General features: G+C 42.1%; 1 protein-coding gene across 2 annotated transcripts in view; it reads left to right on the top strand.

Annotated features, from left to right (window-relative positions):
• PIDD1 (p53-induced death domain protein 1) overlaps positions 1-3,382 on the top strand; it is a 38,377-nt gene extending 34,995 nt beyond the window's left edge. For both annotated transcript variants that reach the window (XM_033928157.1, XM_033928156.1), the window contains one exon: positions 2,173-3,382. In XM_033928157.1, coding sequence (XP_033784048.1) covers positions 2,173-2,410 — 238 coding nt within the window. In that variant the 3' untranslated portion in view covers positions 2,411-3,382. The remainder of the gene's footprint in view (positions 1-2,172) is intronic.
• Positions 3,383-17,707: the final 14,325 nt, after the last annotated feature.

The raw sequence follows: 17,707 nt of genomic DNA, 5'->3' as shown, positions 1-17,707 counted from the left end.
AGTTTTTCACAATTGCAAAATAAATTTAGACTAAATAAAACACAATTTTTTAAATGGATGCAATTGAAGCAAGCCATTCAGGTAGGGTTCCCTGAATGGAAAATTCTCAATACTCAATATAGTTTGCAAGTTTTATGTTTCCAGACGGATTTCTTGGGTCACCAAGCCGCAAAATGGTATAAATTAATAAATGGATTTCTAAATAAAAAAAAGAAAACTGGACTTAGGGATATTTGGAGCATTGAGATTGGACAGACAATTTCTGCATCTCAATGGCCAAAATTCTGGTCCTGGAGATTAAGATTAACAAAGTCAGCATCTATGAGTCAAACATGGTTATTTTTATTACATAGAGTGTTATGGACCCCGACGCGCTTGCAAAAGATAGATAATACTAGATCTAATAGATGTTGGCATTGTAAAATAGAAGTAGGGACATTGGATCATTTAATTTTTTTTTGTCCCTGTATAAAAGCTTTTTGGAATTTAATTTGGCCCCAAATAAATATATTACTAGAAAATCACGTAGGACTCTCATATGATACCATATTATTCGGTACTGCAATGAGAACACAGAGTCCAATATCAGCAAATAATAATAAATTACTTTTAATATTGACAGGAGTTGCCATGCAGCAAATCACACAAAATTGGAAAGATTTTACCAAACTAAATTATACATTCTGGTGGAACTCGGTATGTCACATTTACAAAATGGAGAAAATTTTGGCTTTACAACAAGGAAATATTAAAAATTTTAAGAAAATATGGGATCCATTGACTAATTATTCTAGAGATCAGATATCTTAACACATTGATAATAGTAATATAGGGTTAGGGTGGGAAATATAGATATTAATATGAAAGAAAAATGGAAAAACAATTAATAGGGGAAAGGGATGAATATCTATGATATGAATTTGTACATACATATATATTTTATTATACATTTTATAATATGTGATTCATGTATTGAAAGAATGAAAATTCTATAAATAAAAAGTTAAAAAAAAAAAAAAAAAAAAAAAAAAGATTACATTTTATCGTCTTTCCAGACCGGCGCAGACAGATGGGTTTATGTTCCTCTGCCAGCAGGTAGAGACTGAGAACAAATTGACTTTTGACAGTAGTATAAGTGGGCTGTCAAGTCCCATCTACAATCAGTCTGTTCTCAGTCTTCAGTAGAGAATGACATGGTGACAAAATTCATCACCGTTCCCCGTGGATAACCGAGGGAAAACATTTCCATGTCATTCTTTAAGGAGAGAGGGAAGAATCAGAGTATGAATGGGCTCAGCCACTGTCCCTCAAGCCTTGCATTAAAGAATGCTGGTGTAGAATTACATTTAAAATTGCATTACTAACATTTAAAATCCAACAAGTACACGCGCCATTATTTCTAGATAGACTATTAATCCCTTATTCTTCGTTAAGGACGCTAAGATCAACACAACAAAATTTACTAACTATCCCTTCATTAAAAATAATTGGGACAAGAAGAACAACTATATTTTCAGTGCAAGCACCTCAACTGTGGAATAATCTACCTATTTATTTACGTAACGAAACATCACTAGACAAATTTAAACATGATTTGAAAACCATTCTTTATAGAGATGCATTCAATACATAAATAGATAATGATAATAAACATAATATTTATCCTTTAGGAATCAAATATGCAGAACATCAAAGGAATCAAATATGTAGAACATCAACATAGAAATTAAAAGAGTTCTTTTAATCTTACATTTCTTTCTTTTCTATCAAAACATCTTTTTTTTTTCTCTCTCTTTCTCTCTTTCTTTCCTTCATCACTTTTCTCACCTACCCTACCCTTATATATAAACCTTAATTGTTAAAAAAAATTTTTTTTTTTTTTTTTTAAATTGTAATTCCATTTTTCTTTACCCACTTGTTTCAGTTTGTATTAATAATACATAATGATTAGTTTGTATAATTTTGTCTTATTTGTATTTGTATTTGTCACCCCAGTTTTTTTTTATTGTACATTTCAATTATGTAATACGCATTGAAATATTTGATATTGCGTAAAATCAAAATTTAATAAAACTTGAAACTTGACTGACATTAAAGAATGACAAGGGATGGTTTCCCGCGGGGATGCTTAACAGCTTGACATTCACTCATGCTACTATATGTGTCCCACAGGGAGGACCTGGACAGACAGATCCAGGAGATGCTTTTCTCTTGGGCCACACAGAACATAGATAACCAAGACTGCGTGAAGAAACTTATCACAGCCATGGAGGAGAGTAGTCGGCAGGACATTGCTGATGAGATTCAAACTATTATTCAGCTGGGGAAACAGAAGTACAGTGCGTCCATTCACAGGCTAGGATTGGACCGGAAAAGCAGCAATGAGGACTCTGCAATGGCCACAGGGTAATAATGGAACCAGCTAGCTCGGAAGAAGCTATTCCAAATTATGGGACAGTAATTCAGCCTTCTGGAGAGGTTTAATACGTAATCAGGTATAATGGGACCTGCTGGAAAGAGTCTCATGTGACTGGAAACAACAATGGGACCTCATACTTAATGGGGGGGGTATATAATTGGACCTGCTGGATGGGTCTTACTGTATAGTCAGGGATGGTAATGAGGCTGCTGGAATTCTCTTTCAAATCAGGGCAGAACTCTGTCTCAAGAATTTCAAGTCTTCCTTGAAAACAGGGCTCTTTTACAATGCTTTTGACGCTCATTGATTGTTCTTCCACTATACTCACTGTTTTCCTACCTTTCTCCTTTCCCCACTTCCCCTCCCTGCCTCTAACCTGAATTCTGTATCAATCTGTGTATGTTTTTTGTCCTATCTAATATTGTACAAGAGGGCTCTCGTATGTGCAGATTTAGTTTCAATTATCTACAGTTTACCATGGCCCAAGCACCAAGCATTTGAACTTTACCCCACCGTGCCCACAGCCTCCCCAGAATACCTCATCAAATCTTCAACGGCAGCATGCAGCAACTTCTGCCTGCTGCTCGCGCCGGCCTGAGCTCCCTCCTGAGGTGATATCTGGGTCACAGGACCAGGAAGTGACATTGGAGGGAGGGAGCTCAGGCCTATATGAGCAGCAGGCAGGAGATGCTGCTCACTGCCTGTGAAGATTTGAAGAGGTACACTGGAGGGGCAGTGGGCATGGTGTTTCCAGTGTTCTCCCAGAAATTTTTTCCATCCGGGTGGCACGAAAAAGTAGCCGGATGGAGTGGGCCGGGGAAATTTGGTGGCAGGAAAAATTAAATGTGCACTATTTTAATGAATTAATTATTATTATTTTCCAATGCTCAATATGACTTCCTTTAAGGTTTGACACTTAGGTAATGGTCCAGTAGCATTTAAGCCACCCTTGAAAAAAAGTAATGCAGATCCTCTTATTCCAAATAACTACTGGCCAGTATCAAACCTTCCATTTCTTTCAAAACTACCATACTTGAGAGAGTGGTATTCAACCAACTTCAAACCACTCAACCAACTTCAAACTCATGTTGAATCTAATGCACAGAAACAGTAGGTACTTGCTTATCAATGCATATTATTTTCATTTGCAAAATTCTACCTGTCCATTATTCTGAAATGTCCCTTCTGAAATTCTCTGTTGCTAAAAGTTATGAAATGAAGAGTAAAGTGCATTTCCTAACCACCTTATACAATTGTTAACCTGCTAAAGTCATCCCTCACTCACCCCTACCTGCTTAAGTATTTGATATCAATTTGGGATGACAACATAGGAAAGTTATTTTTGTTTAAACACTGTAAAATTGTGTTAAAGTCAAACTAATCCTATTGATAGTTCAATTAGCAAACTAAGTTCCCATCCATTTTGAGTAATTTAGATTTATATCCAGCTAGAATGCATCCAGACCTAATTCCAACTTGATTGCTAAGTCCACTTGCACAGAGATTAACAGTGCACCTGAATATAACTGGCTTTCAGCAAAGATTTGGAAGGAAAAGGCCAGTAAAAGAAAAATCTAAAATGAGAACTCATATTTTTCCATTGCCATAGGCACCAAACGGGATAAAATTGTTAGTAACTAGGCCCCTCCTGTTACCCTGCTTCCTTCTGATAGTCAGATTAGTTTAAGCTTGTTTACATTTTGGGTATTGCCTTTCCCCTCAGTAGCCAAACTGCCTAGCACGCCACCACTCCTCTGCTAATTCCCCTTTCTGCAGAAAATCCTTTGCACTGCACAAAAGGAAGCCTGGATTTTGGCAATGCACTCTGAGAAAGGAAAAGCAGTGAGAACACACAACCTCCACAAACTGATAAGTACTCAGGGAAGCTTGCAGCATGCAGCACTGCTCTCCGCCCCCACCGTGGCCGCAAAATCAACCAGGGTAGCCCAATTATCCTTTCAGCATGGGCTAAGCTATTTAGCCTCTCTGTGCTTGCAGCTTGCCCATCCTACCATCCCTAGAGGTGGCCCGCCCGTGTGGAGTGCCAATGCACGGATTGTGTTGGTTGCTGCCGCACCCCTCCAGCACTAATTACGTGCACTCACCTTGTGCAGCTTCCACATGGCCCCTGGAATGTTTGCCCAACTCCAGGCACTGGTAGCAGACGGGCATCTTCCACTGCACACAGTACATGCAGTGGTTCTCCAGCTCTTGGGCCATGCAGGTGGAGTTCTTGCGGGGGCTCAGCCTGCGGCTCACCCGGCACTGAGCAGGGGTCACCAGATGGTGCTTAGCCAGGGGCCTGTGAGGCAGGTGGCAGGGCTCACAGTAGAAGACATCACACAAGTAAAGCTTAATGCGGTATAAACCGGCCTGCTTTTCTTTACTGCTCTAATACTATTGCATTAATTTTTTTGCATCCAAAAAGGTTCGAAGCTGCTCTGGCTCAACAAATACATATTTTATCTGACATTTACATGGATAGGATAACAAGAAATTTGCTCAGATTTTTACAGCTTCTTCCCTTATAACTAGAAACAACTTTCTGCGGTCCTGTGATCATCTTCAAATTTGCCTGCCTCTGCTTCAAAACCTTAGCAGGCTCTTCACCAATCTATCTATCGGAGCACCTTGAAATTGCTGGCCCCTCCCGTACACGAAACACCTACCTGTTTTCCTTTCCTTCCCTGAAGGGCTGCCTCTACAAGAAATTCCTCAACAGATCCCTAGCATTCCAAGCGGGCAAATGGAACAAATGCCTCACTACCGTCATCTCCAATTCCCCCTCTACCAAATGTTCAGGAAGTCAATCAAAACCTACCTTTTTGACAAATTCATCTAACTTCTCCCCCCCCTCTTACTAGCCTCCTCCTCTAATTCCGACTTACCTCCAGACTCTCCGACTCCTCCAATCCTGTCAGACACTAAATGACTTAACAAAATGGATCACTCAATCTAACTAATTATCCCTTCTTCATTACTCCCCATACTAAATACCTCTGCTTTGCCTTATCATAGAAACATAGAAATAGACGGCAGATAAGGGCCCACGGCCCATCTAGTCTGCCCACCTTAATGTCCCTCCCCTACCTTTGCCCTGTGAATAGATCCCATGTGCCGATCCCATTTGGCCTTAAAATCAGGCACGCTGCTGGCCTCAATCACCTGTAGTGGAAGACTATTCCAGCGATCAACCACTCTTTCAGGAAAAAGAATTTCCTGGTGTCACCTCGTAGTTTCCCGCCCCTGATTTTCAACGGATGCCCTCTTGTTGTCGTGGGACCCTTGAAAAAGAAGATATCTTCCTCCGTCTCGATGCGGCCCGTAAGATACTTGAACGTCTCGATCATGTCCCCCCTCTCTCTGCGCTCCTCGAGCGAGTATAGCTGTAATTTGTCAAACCGTTTTTCGTATGGTAGATCCTTGAGTCCCGAGACCATCCGGGTGGCCATTCTTTGCACCGACTCCAGTCTCAGCACATCCTTGCGATAATGCGGCCTCCAGAATTGCACACAGTATTCCAGGTGGGGCCTCACCATGGATCTATACAATGGCATAATGACTTCCGCCTTACGACTGACGAAACCCCTTCGTATGCAGCCCATGATTTGTCTTGCCTTGCAGTATGTATCACCGCCATATGTAACACTGCTGTATGTAATATCGCTGTATGTAACTTACAGCAAATGTAACTTCATTGCAAATGTAACCTAGCTGTAAAAATTAACTTCACTGTAAATGCAGCGTCGCCGAAAATGTAATTTTGCAGTAAATGTACAGTCTCTTCATCTGTTAACCGCATAGAACTTCCATGGTAATGCGGTATACAAGAATAAAGTTATTATTATTATTATTATTTTAGTAACATCTGGGAAAATTCTAAATTTTTGACCCATAAAAAGACTATGGGGAAATAAAAAAAAGGCGTTCATAATTAAATTCAGGTCCTGCTTAAAAACCAGTGAAACAACCAATGTTCCTCGGTATTTGATTTCCTCCTGAGAATTTTCTAATAAGATGCATACAGTTTGTATACAGCACAGACAGCTGAAGAGCAGATCTTCAGAGCCCTATGTAAGTGTCCCCCTGATAGTCATAATAGCATGAACACAATACAGATAGCGGGAAAGCAGATTTTCAGCAGAGTCTCATGCAATCACCACACATCTAGAAGTTGTAACACAAGTATGACAAATGAAATGATGCATGTAGAGAATGAATGGAATAGGTAGCTGAAGGCAGTAGAGAGGGTGCTGCAGGGAAGGAGTGAGATGCATTGGCAGAGGGATCTCTTTGTCTGTGTGAGGGTCTCAGAACTGGAACAGCAGAGCAGAAAGGAGGTGCGTTGGCAGAGCAAGTATACTAGAATAGGAGGAGATGCTTTGGAAGAACTCTGTGTGTAAGACAGGATCTTGGCACTGGCGATGTGGCAGGGTAGGAGCGAGGTCCATTAATAGAACCCATTAATGTGTTGGGGCGGGGGGGGAGGCTCCATTCACATCTCACTTGCCCCTAAGCTGATTTTTGACTGCCTTCTCTTCCTGCTCTAATCTTTATTCCTCCCAGCATGATATGAGCTCTCCCTCCTATTAGAGCTTTTTATATGCTTTCATCAGTTTCTGGAGCTAGTGGACCCTGTGAGACTCTGGAGTCCTGTACGGCTCAGAGTTACTGTTTATTCTGAACTTATTTGTAATAGAAGTCAAAAGGGTTCACAAATTAAAATTCTAAAACCAAATAAAGGGGGTGGGGAACCCCCTCCGATTAACCATAGTTCAGGTTTAAGCCTGCGCAGGAGAAAGCAGATGCAGCTCCCTCTTTAAAGTCATGGCATAAGACACCTCTAGACACAGATCACTCATCGGAAATCCATCCCTGGCTGTTGCCCAGAGTCACTGCTGTCAGACAGAGGAGGAATGAGAGCTGTACCAAAAGACCTGAGATGGAACTTCAAGTCTTCCACTTTTCATATCAAAAAAGCTGAGTTATCGATGTGAGCTATGCAGTCCTTTGCAGGTAAAGGGACGCTTTTATCAAGTGGGATTTATATTTCCTCTATCACACACACAAATCTCAATGACTTGGGGTCTCTTCTATCAAACTGCACTAGCAGTTTTTAGCGCAGAGAGCCACGCTAAATGGCCTGCGCTGCTCCTGACGCTCATAGGAACTCTATGGCCTCCTTTTACGAAACTGTGATAACAGTTTCTAGCACGGGGAGCCGCACTGAATGGCCCGCGCTGCTCCCGACGCTCATAGAGTTCATCTGAGTGCCGGGAGCAGCACGGGCCATTCAGTGCAGCTCACTGCGGTACAAACTGCTAACGCAGTTTAATAGAAGAGAGGGTTAGTGAGTGCGAGGCAATACAGAAAACACCCACATCTACATAGCAAAATACAAAAATCAAGTTCTAGACAAATTGTGGGTGAGAAAGTAAAAATTAAATTAAAATAAGCTGAAACTACTGGAAAGATATCTATGTGTGTAATAGGAAATACTGGATAATAATAATCGGTTCATAGACAAAACCGCCAAAGACAAAGGCATGCGCCGACAACTGAGCGCAAGATGGAAGTGCGCGCCGAAGAAAAAGAGTGTCTTTAGGGGCTCCGACGGGGGGTTTTGTTGGGGAACCCCCCACTTTACTTAATACAGATCGCGGCGGTGTTGTGGGGGTTTGGGAAGTTGTAACCGCCCTCATACTAGAAACTTAACTGTTTCCCTGTTTTTTAGGGAAAAAGTGAAGTTTTCAGTAAAATGTGGGGGGTTACAGCGCGGCACAATCTGTATAAAGTAAAGTGGGAGGGTTCCCCCCCAACACCCCCCATCGGAACCCTTTAAAACAGTCATTTTCTTCAGCGCGCGCCTCCACTTTGTGCTCAGTTGTCTGCGCGCGCCCTTATCCCGGTGCGCTTTTGACCTGACACCCCCCTGGGGACATGCATAGAAAAGACTCGGCCCTCTTCTATTAGCGCTAAAAACTGCTATCACAGTTTCGTAGAAGAGGGGGTAAGTCATCACAAGAGAAGATCCAGACAACACAAAGCATGACAAAATATGCAAATAAGTCAAGCGGAGAAAGCATCAAAGTACAAACCATTTACCATTTGTATTGCACTATTGAAGTTTGAAAATCAATAAAGATTAAAAAAAAAAAAAAAGGACACACCATGTGATGAACAGGTGAAATGCGAAGTGGCTATATAGTGAGTGCAAGACAATACAGAAAACACCCACAAATACATAGCAAAATAAAATAAAAATCAACCTGTAGATAAATCGTGGGTGAGAAAATAATATAGCCAATTCGTGGAGATGGTAAAAAAGACAATGAATGATGAATGGGCTGCAAAGTTAAAAATACTCCCTACTGCATCTTTGAAAGGGAAGCCCTTGGGGATTTTTGAATGTCTTGGGCATGCGCAGTTCCTTTTTCTCGCTGACCTCTTCTGGTTCTGTTCCAAACTGGTTGAGTGTCATAAAGTTTGATTGTATTTGGTTTTAAGGTAGGCAACGTCGACAAAGAACATAGTCATGAGCTTGATGCCCTTCACCTTTTCTGTATGAATACTGAGACTTTAATAAATATTATATATTACTTTTTTAAACATTTCTTTATTACATCTCTTTTCACTTTGCAGTCCATTTGTTGTCCTTTGTGACGGTTTTGCACCATTGTTTAATGAAATACTGTATCTTTTACTTTGCAGCCTATTCACATTCATTTTCTTTTTTTTACCATTTCCACCAGATGGTGCCATTGTAATTGAAATAGTGTATCTTTTACTTTTCAGTCCATTCACATTCATTGTCTTTTTGTACCATGTCCCACAGATGACGATATTACTATTTCTATCTTTTATACATAACATTTTTTTTCCAGCAGTATCAGCTTATTTTAATTTTTTACTTTCTCGCCCACGATTTATCCACAAGCTGAATTTTTTTTATTTTGCTATGTATATGTGGGTGTTTACTTTATTGACTTGCACTCACTATATATCCACATGGCTTTTCAGATTTTAGCATTTCCTGTTCATCATATGATTTGTTATTTTCGGTTTTCAATATTTACTCCTTTTCTGGCCCTTCATTTGTGATAGACGTCACTTTGGGCACCTTTTATCAAGCTGCGTTACAGGTTTTTAGCGCAGACCAGCACAGTAAATGCTCCAGCGCTCATAGAATTCATGTGAGCAGCGGAGCACTTACCTCGCTGGCCCGCACCAAAAACCTCTGCACTGCTTACACATCAACGTCGCCTCCTTGGGGATCTTCTCACAGAGCTAGCACTTGAGCGTTTTAAAGGTGAGACACTGACTAGGGGGGAAGCGCGTCATTCGAAGAAGACAGCCGGGTGCTCATCTAAATTAGCTGGGCGTAGCGCCCGGATAAAAGACGCTAGGGAGAACACTGGGTTTCCATATCACATACATAAAATCTTGTTTCCCTCCGATTATCACTTATAACAGACATGTCAAGACAACATCGTTAATCGTCCCTGTTATAATAGGGATAGAGCACAAATTCAATCAATTCAGAAGTACAAACAAGCTTTAAATCATACTTTGATGTCAGAAAAATTCTAGAAGGCGATTATCAACTGAAATATACCTTAGCATAAGAAGGCATTGGCAAATAATTGAATTTTCAGCATTTTCTTAAAATTCATCCTCCTCATACAAAACCGTAGGATACCAGGCAAGGCATTCCATAGTTCTACGCCCCAGATATCATTGATGCTCATAGCATGCATAGTCGACATTCTACCCTCCAATCTTAATTTCATCCCATTTACATCTCTAAGCTCTCTTCTCGGTTTATAGATCTCAAAGAACTCCACCCCCCCCCCCCCCCCAAGGCCTGTGTGTTCTCCGTGGCCTCCCGCTCCATTTACCTACTAGCAGCAACCTGCAGAGAAGATCGCTGGTGCTAGTGATCTCTGCAAGCTGCTATAGGTCTTCGGAGCTGTTTCCTCTGCTGCGTTCCTGCCTCAGAGGAGGGGCGGGACCATGGCATTTCAGCAGCTTCAGGTGCCAGCAGGCTGCTGGTTTTTGTCTCAACCCACCCTCCAAAAAGACACAATGATGCCAGGCTGTTGACCCTGCTCTCACATATCGGGGGCAATTGTTGTCATTTCTGGGGGATGGGAGAAAATCTCCTTGGACCATTGTGTGTGGGATATAAGAAGTTGTAGAAAAGGAGATCCGGGTCCAAGCCACTCTCCATTTGGGCCATAGAGCTGGACCCCAACAATGACTCAGGCTCAGGAAGATACTCAAGATACTTTGTCATGCCAAAGAAAGGCACCAAAGATGAGGCCTATTTTGGATCTCAAGGTAACAAATGTTGTTTTTGAGAGTTCCTCATTTCCACATAGAGACAACCCATTCAGTCATTGCAGCAGTAGCTTCAGGAGAATTTCTAGCTTCTCGACCTCATGGAAGCATATCTGCACATTCCCATCTTTCTGGACCACAGAACGTATCTACGGTTCTATGTACTTCAGCATCATTTCCAGCTTGTGGATTTCCTGTTCTGCCGGGCAACATCCCCCTGGACATTTACCAAGGTTATGGTGGTGGTGGCAGTTCACCTCTGGTGCTTGGGGATTCAAGTTCACCCCTATCTGGTCAACTGGCTAGTCAGAGCCCCATTCAGGTAGGAGTTCGAGCTGGCAGTGCGTCATTAGAACTGCTGCAGCGTTTTGGCTGGATAGTCAACTTCAGGAAGAGCCATCTGGACCCAACCCAGCGTCTGAAGTACCTGGGCATTCGCTTCGACATGCCATGCAAACTGAAGCTCAGAAGACAAATTATCTCTCTCTTGGGCTTGCAAACTCTGTTTGGCACTATCTTCAAGTGCTAGGCTTCTTGGTGGTTGTCCCCTGGGCCAGAGCTCATACGACTTCTACAGGACTTTCTTAGGTCCCGGTGGTCTCCGCAAAGACATCCTCTTCAGATGCAGCTTCCTTGGACAAGGACTGCGAGGGTCAGCCTAAGCTGGTGGCTTCAGGATGCACCCCTATCGAAGGTCATGCCTCTCCGGATCCCAGATTGGATGACTCTTACAACCGATGCCAGCCTGTTCAGCGGGGGAGCTAATTGCGGGGACTGTCAAAATCATTTGCAACTCAGAGTCATGTGTCTAACTCTGAAGGCTCTAGAGGACGTCTTAAAGGGAAATGCTGTAAGAGTGTTCTCCGATAACATACTTGAACAGGCAGGGGGGCACAAGGCGTACCCCCCTCGTGGCTGAAAGCTAAAATGCTCTTCTGGTGGGCAGAAGCTTATCTCCAGGCTCTCTTCGCTGCCCACATGGCTGGAATGGAAAATGTTCAGGCTGACTTTCTAAGTTACAATATATAGAGGTGGTAGGGAGATTGGTGTATTAGATCTCATAAGGTTTAGGAGGTCAAAAATGAAATAAGATATCAATACTGTAAGGAACTCCTGGTGAAAAAGGGAAGTTAGATAAATTATATATAATAAATTTCTATGCTTTTTGTCACATACACTCAGAAAAGTGTAATTCAGCCAGAAGCCGAAGCTCCTATAGCCAAACCCACCACCCCATCACTGTGTAGGAAAGTACTGAAAAAATTGTTAATGTCTTTCCATGGCAAAAGAGAAATCTTCCACTTATCTCTTCAAAGTGTTCAACAGGTTCCGACATGGACCATGTTTTTCGTTACATGAAAATAGAAGCAGAGAAGTCTTTGCTAATCAAGCATACATGAATATGCGATCACTGTTACAATTGCACTATCACTAATCTTCTGGCACTTGAACTACCAAGTCCTTTCTTTTTTTGGTTCCTTGAAACAGAACTGCGAAACATGGTCCATGTCGGGACCTGTTGAACACTTTTAAGAGATAAGTGGAAGATTTCTCTTTTGCCATTGAAAGACACTAAATCTTTTTTCCAATACTTTCCTACACAGTGATGGGGCGGTGGGTTTGGCTATCGGAGCTTCGGCTTCTGGCTGAATTACACTTTTCTGAGTGTATGTGACAAAAAGCATAGAAATTTATTATATACAATTTATCTAACTTCCTTTTTTCTCCAGGAGTTCCTTACAGTATTGACTTTCTAAGCTGACAATTCCTGGACCTGGGGGAGTGGTCGCTCTCGCACAAGGTGTTCAATCTAAATGTGCAAAACTGGGGCAAACCAGTGATGGATTTGATGGCGTTAGCCAAGAATGCAAAGGCCAAATGCTTCTTCAGCCAAAGAGCAGAACCGGGAAGCTCAGGGTTGGACATGTTGATCCAGCCTAGCCAAGTGTCGGTCTCCTTTACGTCTTCCCTCTTTGGCCCATGGTGGGCCTAGTCATCTGCCGGATTGCAAGTCATCCTGGCTCCAGATTGGCCTCACAGGCCTCACCTTCAGCAGGACAAAGGTCTCAGGCTGCCTCTTCATCTTGGGCTTCTCAATCGGGGGCCAGTCCCTGTGGAGAATACACAGTGCTTTGGGCTTATGGCATGGCTCTTGAGCACTCGGCACTAGTTTGCAAAAGAGGAACAGGACAAGTGTTGAAGGTACATGTTTGATATTTATGCTAGAAAAATGAGTGCTTGTGAATCAAGAGGATATATACTTGGCTTTTGAATTGACATGTGGTTTAATATCTGAGTGGGGGGGGGCAGTGGTACCCTGAGGTTGTGGGTTCAAACCCTTCATTGCTCCTTGTGACGCTGGGCAAGTCACTTAATCCCCTTGAGCCCACCAGGACAGAAGGGAAATATGATAAAGTAGCTGACTATAAATAATTAAAAGAGAAATAAATTATAATAGTGCTGCTTCTGTAAAATTGGGCTGCCTTCTGCATGACATTTTGCTGCATACAATTTGAATGTAAAAAACATCATAAAATTGCCATTCTATTTAAATTGAAAAATCAATAAAAGATTTAAGCATAGAAAATTGCCATTCTAAAGACGTCATAGTGCTATAATGTTATAGACGTTGTGAAGGTGTCTATGCAATGCTTAAAAGCACGTCTAACTATGCAGACGTACTTAAATTCGCTGAGCACGATTCTCTATTGTGCATCTATGCTGAACAGAATCGCACTTACGGCCTCTTTTACAAAGCCGTATTTGACTTAAAGCACCCTGTGAAATCATTCTCTGTGTCTGTGATATTAAAACCCAGCACTATTAAAGGAAGTACAGAAAAAAGGCTTGAAATGAACTTTGAGGCTGGAAAAACAGAGTGCTCAGCATATCTTCTGTAGGAAATGCAGCGTTTGCTCTCTCCAGCACTGCAGGCTTGCATAGGCTGAAAGAAATCCCCAAGGAGCCCCGTGGCAAGTACTGTACGTTATTTCTTTGCCAGTGGTCACGTTCCAATTTGGTGATGACAAGCATGGGAATTAAAACTGAGAAAACCGTGGCTCATAAGGACACCAGACAGGATTTTCTTTACTTTTGCTAATGTGGGTTACTGGAAGCAGAAAGGGCAAGACAGTGATAACCCTTCCAATTTCACTGAAATGCTGTAACAGGAGAACTACAAGATCTGGTGTTATGTTTTCTGAATCCCCACTGCACAGGAAAGGAAGAACACAGAGCAGAATTATTGTTATCTCACCAGCAGTGCTCTTGTGCTCCTTTGGGCTCTGGATCAGCTGAAGCTAGGCCAGGATCCTTCACTCTGTAGCCCAGGGGTGTCAAAGTCCCTCCTCTAGGGCCACAATCCAGTCAGGTTTTCAGGATTTCCCCAATGAATATGCATGAGATCTATTTGCATGCACTGCTTTCATTGTATGCTAATAGATAATAATAATAATATAATAATAATTTTATCCTTGTATACCGCCATACTCAGTGAGTTCTAGGCGGTTCACATCAATTAATTAAGATCTGCGATGACACGCAGATTTACAACATTTTATCAGAATTGCAAGGAGCCAAGAGGGTGAGGATAGTAGGTAAGGAAGAGAGAAGAGATCATGAAGGAAGGAGAAGAGCAGTGCGAGGGGGGGGAGGTTTTATTGCAGGAGTAGGAGGGGGGTTAAGGGTTCTGTTCTCAGAATAGGTGAGTTTTGAGTAATTTTCTGAAGCCGAGGTATGTGGGAGCCTTGAGTACCATTTGGGCTAGCCAAGGGTTCAGCTTAGCTGCCTGTTTTGTCTAGGAATCTTTTGAGATGACATAGTTTTAGAGAGGGGAAGGCGAACAGCTGAATTCTGCGGGATTTCTTATTGGTGCAATTAATCATGCAAATTCATTGAGGAAATCCTGCGGCCCTCGAGGAGGGACTTTGACACCCCTGCTGTAGCCCCTCAATATCTCTCCTCACGTTCACCAGGTAAGTCTCGCTTATCGTTACCCTTCTCCTCTACCACTGACTCCATCCCTTCTTTCTTGCCACGCGTATGCCTGGAAGAGGCTGCCAGAGTCAATATGTCATGCTCCGTTTCTAGCAGTGTTCAAATCCAAGCTATAAGCCCACTTTTTTGAAACTGCTTTCAACTCTTAACTCCCATTCAGTATATCATTTCTCCTGTCAGAAACTCCCCAACCCTGCCTGTCCAGATTAGATTGTAAGCTCTTCCGAGCAGGGGCCGTCTATTGAATGTTAAATGTACAGTGCTGTGTACGCCTTTCAGCACTATAGAAATGACAAATAGTAGTAGCATTAGTGGGGAATATGACAGGCTGATTCTGCATTCAGGATTTCTATATACTTCTCCCTTGCTGTTCGCGGGGGTTAGGGGCAGAGCCAGCCCGCGAATAGGGAAAATGCATGAATAACTTTGGCCGGCTCTAACCCACCCCCGGACCTTACCTGGTGGTCTAGCGGTGACGTGGGGCAGGAGTGATCTTCCTACACTCCTGCCTCGTGCAGAGCTGTACTGTGAGTTCCCGTGGTCTCCCAAGTATAGGGAAAGCAAGCCATTGTGACATCTCCGATGAGGTTGGCTCTTAGGCATTGGTGGAATGAGGCATTATGACATCACAATATGAGAGTGATGTGGAGCCACAAAACCTACAAGTTATTCCACACTTTTCTTGACACTTCTTTTCATTCCATATCATTGAAATGAAAAGTGTGGAATACACTCATTTTGGTGCCTCAAATGTTAGACCTGCTTCTGGGTATATTTGACCTGCTGATTCCAAAAATGGCACCCGTTTTCTCCTATGAGCTCTATTTTTTTAGATACGGAACATGTTCCATATGCCACCCTTCACTCTGCTCACCCACTAAAAAAATCAGGATATTTTAATGTACTGTTTAAATTAATATCATTTAAGCATGAAGGAAACATTAAAAATTAAAGTGTACAACATGAAAATCTATTTATTTCATACCAAAAGCCCAAGTTTATGATGCAAACTTTCCAGTCATTTGACACACAAGAAGCTCCTTTTTGTAAGACTTCCGAGAGTGGGATCTGCCAGGACAATCCCACATAAGAATCCAACAATAGTCTGCCATCGTGTGTGCATCCCATCTGGCTTCCATTGTGTTTATGTCTTGGTGAAATCTTTCACCTTGCTCTTTGCTTAAGTGATCTAAGTACAAATAATGGACTAACACTCATGTTACAGCCAAGCCTGTTGAAATGAAAGTGCATATCCTCTACTAATTGTGAAGTTGTTACCAAGAAAGTTTTTCACTACAAGAACAAATGAAGACCAGGCTCATGATTCAGTTTCATTCACTGATACAATGAAATGTAAGTCATTTATAAGTCATCTGATCTGTGGACCATCAAAAATTCCTGCCTTCAGTTTTTCCATGATAAGTCAGGTAACATTCAATGCACAAACTTCTTTATTCAAAGCCTTTACAAATAGTTTCATCAGGCCTAGCTTTATATGTAGTGGTGTCAATATGTATCTTATGCTACCAAAGGTTCATTGATTACATTTTGTCCTCCAACCGTCCTATATAAGAACATAAGAAATGCCTCCGCTGGGTCAGACCTGAGGTCCATCGCGCCCAGCAGTCCGCTCATGCGACGGCCCAACAGGTCCAGGACCTGTGCAGTAAATTTCTATCTATACCCCTCTATCCCCTTTTCCAGCAGGAATTTGTCCAATCCTTTCTTAAACCCCAGTACCGTACTCTGCCCTATAACGTCCTCTGGAATTGCATTCCAGGTGTCCACCACACGTTGTGTAAAGAAGAACTTCCTAGCATTTGTTTTGAATTTGCCCCCTTTCATCTTTTCCGAATGCCCTGTTTTTTTATTTTCTGAAAGTTTGAAGAATCTGTCCCTCTCTCTCTCTCTATGCCCTTCATGATCTTGTAAGTCTCTATCATATCCCCTCTTAATCTTCTCTTTTCCAGGGAAAAGAGTCCCAGTTTTTCCAATCTCTCAGCGTATGAAAGACTTTCCATCCCCTTAATCAGTCGTGTCGCTCTCCTCTGAACTCTCTCGAGTAATGCCATATCCTTCTTAAGGTACGGTGACCAATACTGGACGCAGTACTCAAGATGTGGACGCACCATTGCCCGATACAGCGGCAGGATAACTTCTTTCATCCTGGTTATAATACCTTTCTTGATTATACCTAGCATTCTATTCGCTCTCTTAGCGGCCGCTGCACACTGTGCTGTTGGCTTCATTGTCATGTCCACCATTACCCCCAAGTCCCTTTCTTGGGTACTCTCATTCAAAAACATCCCTCCCATCGCATAATTATACCTCGGGTTTTTGCTTCCCACATGCAATACTTTACACTTCTCAACATTGAATTTCATCTGCCATCTCTCTGCCCATTCCCCTAGTTTGTCCAAGTCTCTCGGAGGCCAATCTTTTTTTGCCCAATGTTCATATTTGGCTTGGCTCTACTATCCCAAAGGCATAAAAAGCAAGGATACTAAGAAACTAGAAACCATATCTAAGAAATTAGAGCTGATGCGGTCTATCCAATGCAATTTTCTGAATCGGTGTCCCAGATGAACAGGTCAATAAACCCAAGCACCAAGAAAAAATGGTTTTTTTGTTAGCCTGTGTTAGAAATATAGGCAACCAGATGGATGAGGCCTTCAATTTAAGCCATAAGCCCTTTAAATCCTGTTCTTGCTGCACGAAGGAGGCAAGTTAAAAAAAATTGTACAAAGCTCTCAGCCTTAGTAATGCATAATAAATTTCTTGCAAATTTAGCTTTCACTTACATCCTGTAGCTAAATATTGCTAAAATGGGTACCAATGAATGAAAATTCTTATGGATTAGGACATGAGGCCCTTTGTGTGTGTGTCTCTCCTTCCATTTCTGAGTCTGTGCATTTGCCTAATTCTCCTTCCATCTTTGTGTGCATGGGTGTG

The sequence above is a fragment of the Geotrypetes seraphini genome, chromosome 19 (genome assembly GCF_902459505.1).
Source record: "Geotrypetes seraphini chromosome 19, aGeoSer1.1, whole genome shotgun sequence".
NCBI lineage: Eukaryota > Metazoa > Chordata > Amphibia > Gymnophiona > Dermophiidae > Geotrypetes > Geotrypetes seraphini.
This window is presented reverse-complemented; position numbering and strand designations above follow the sequence as displayed.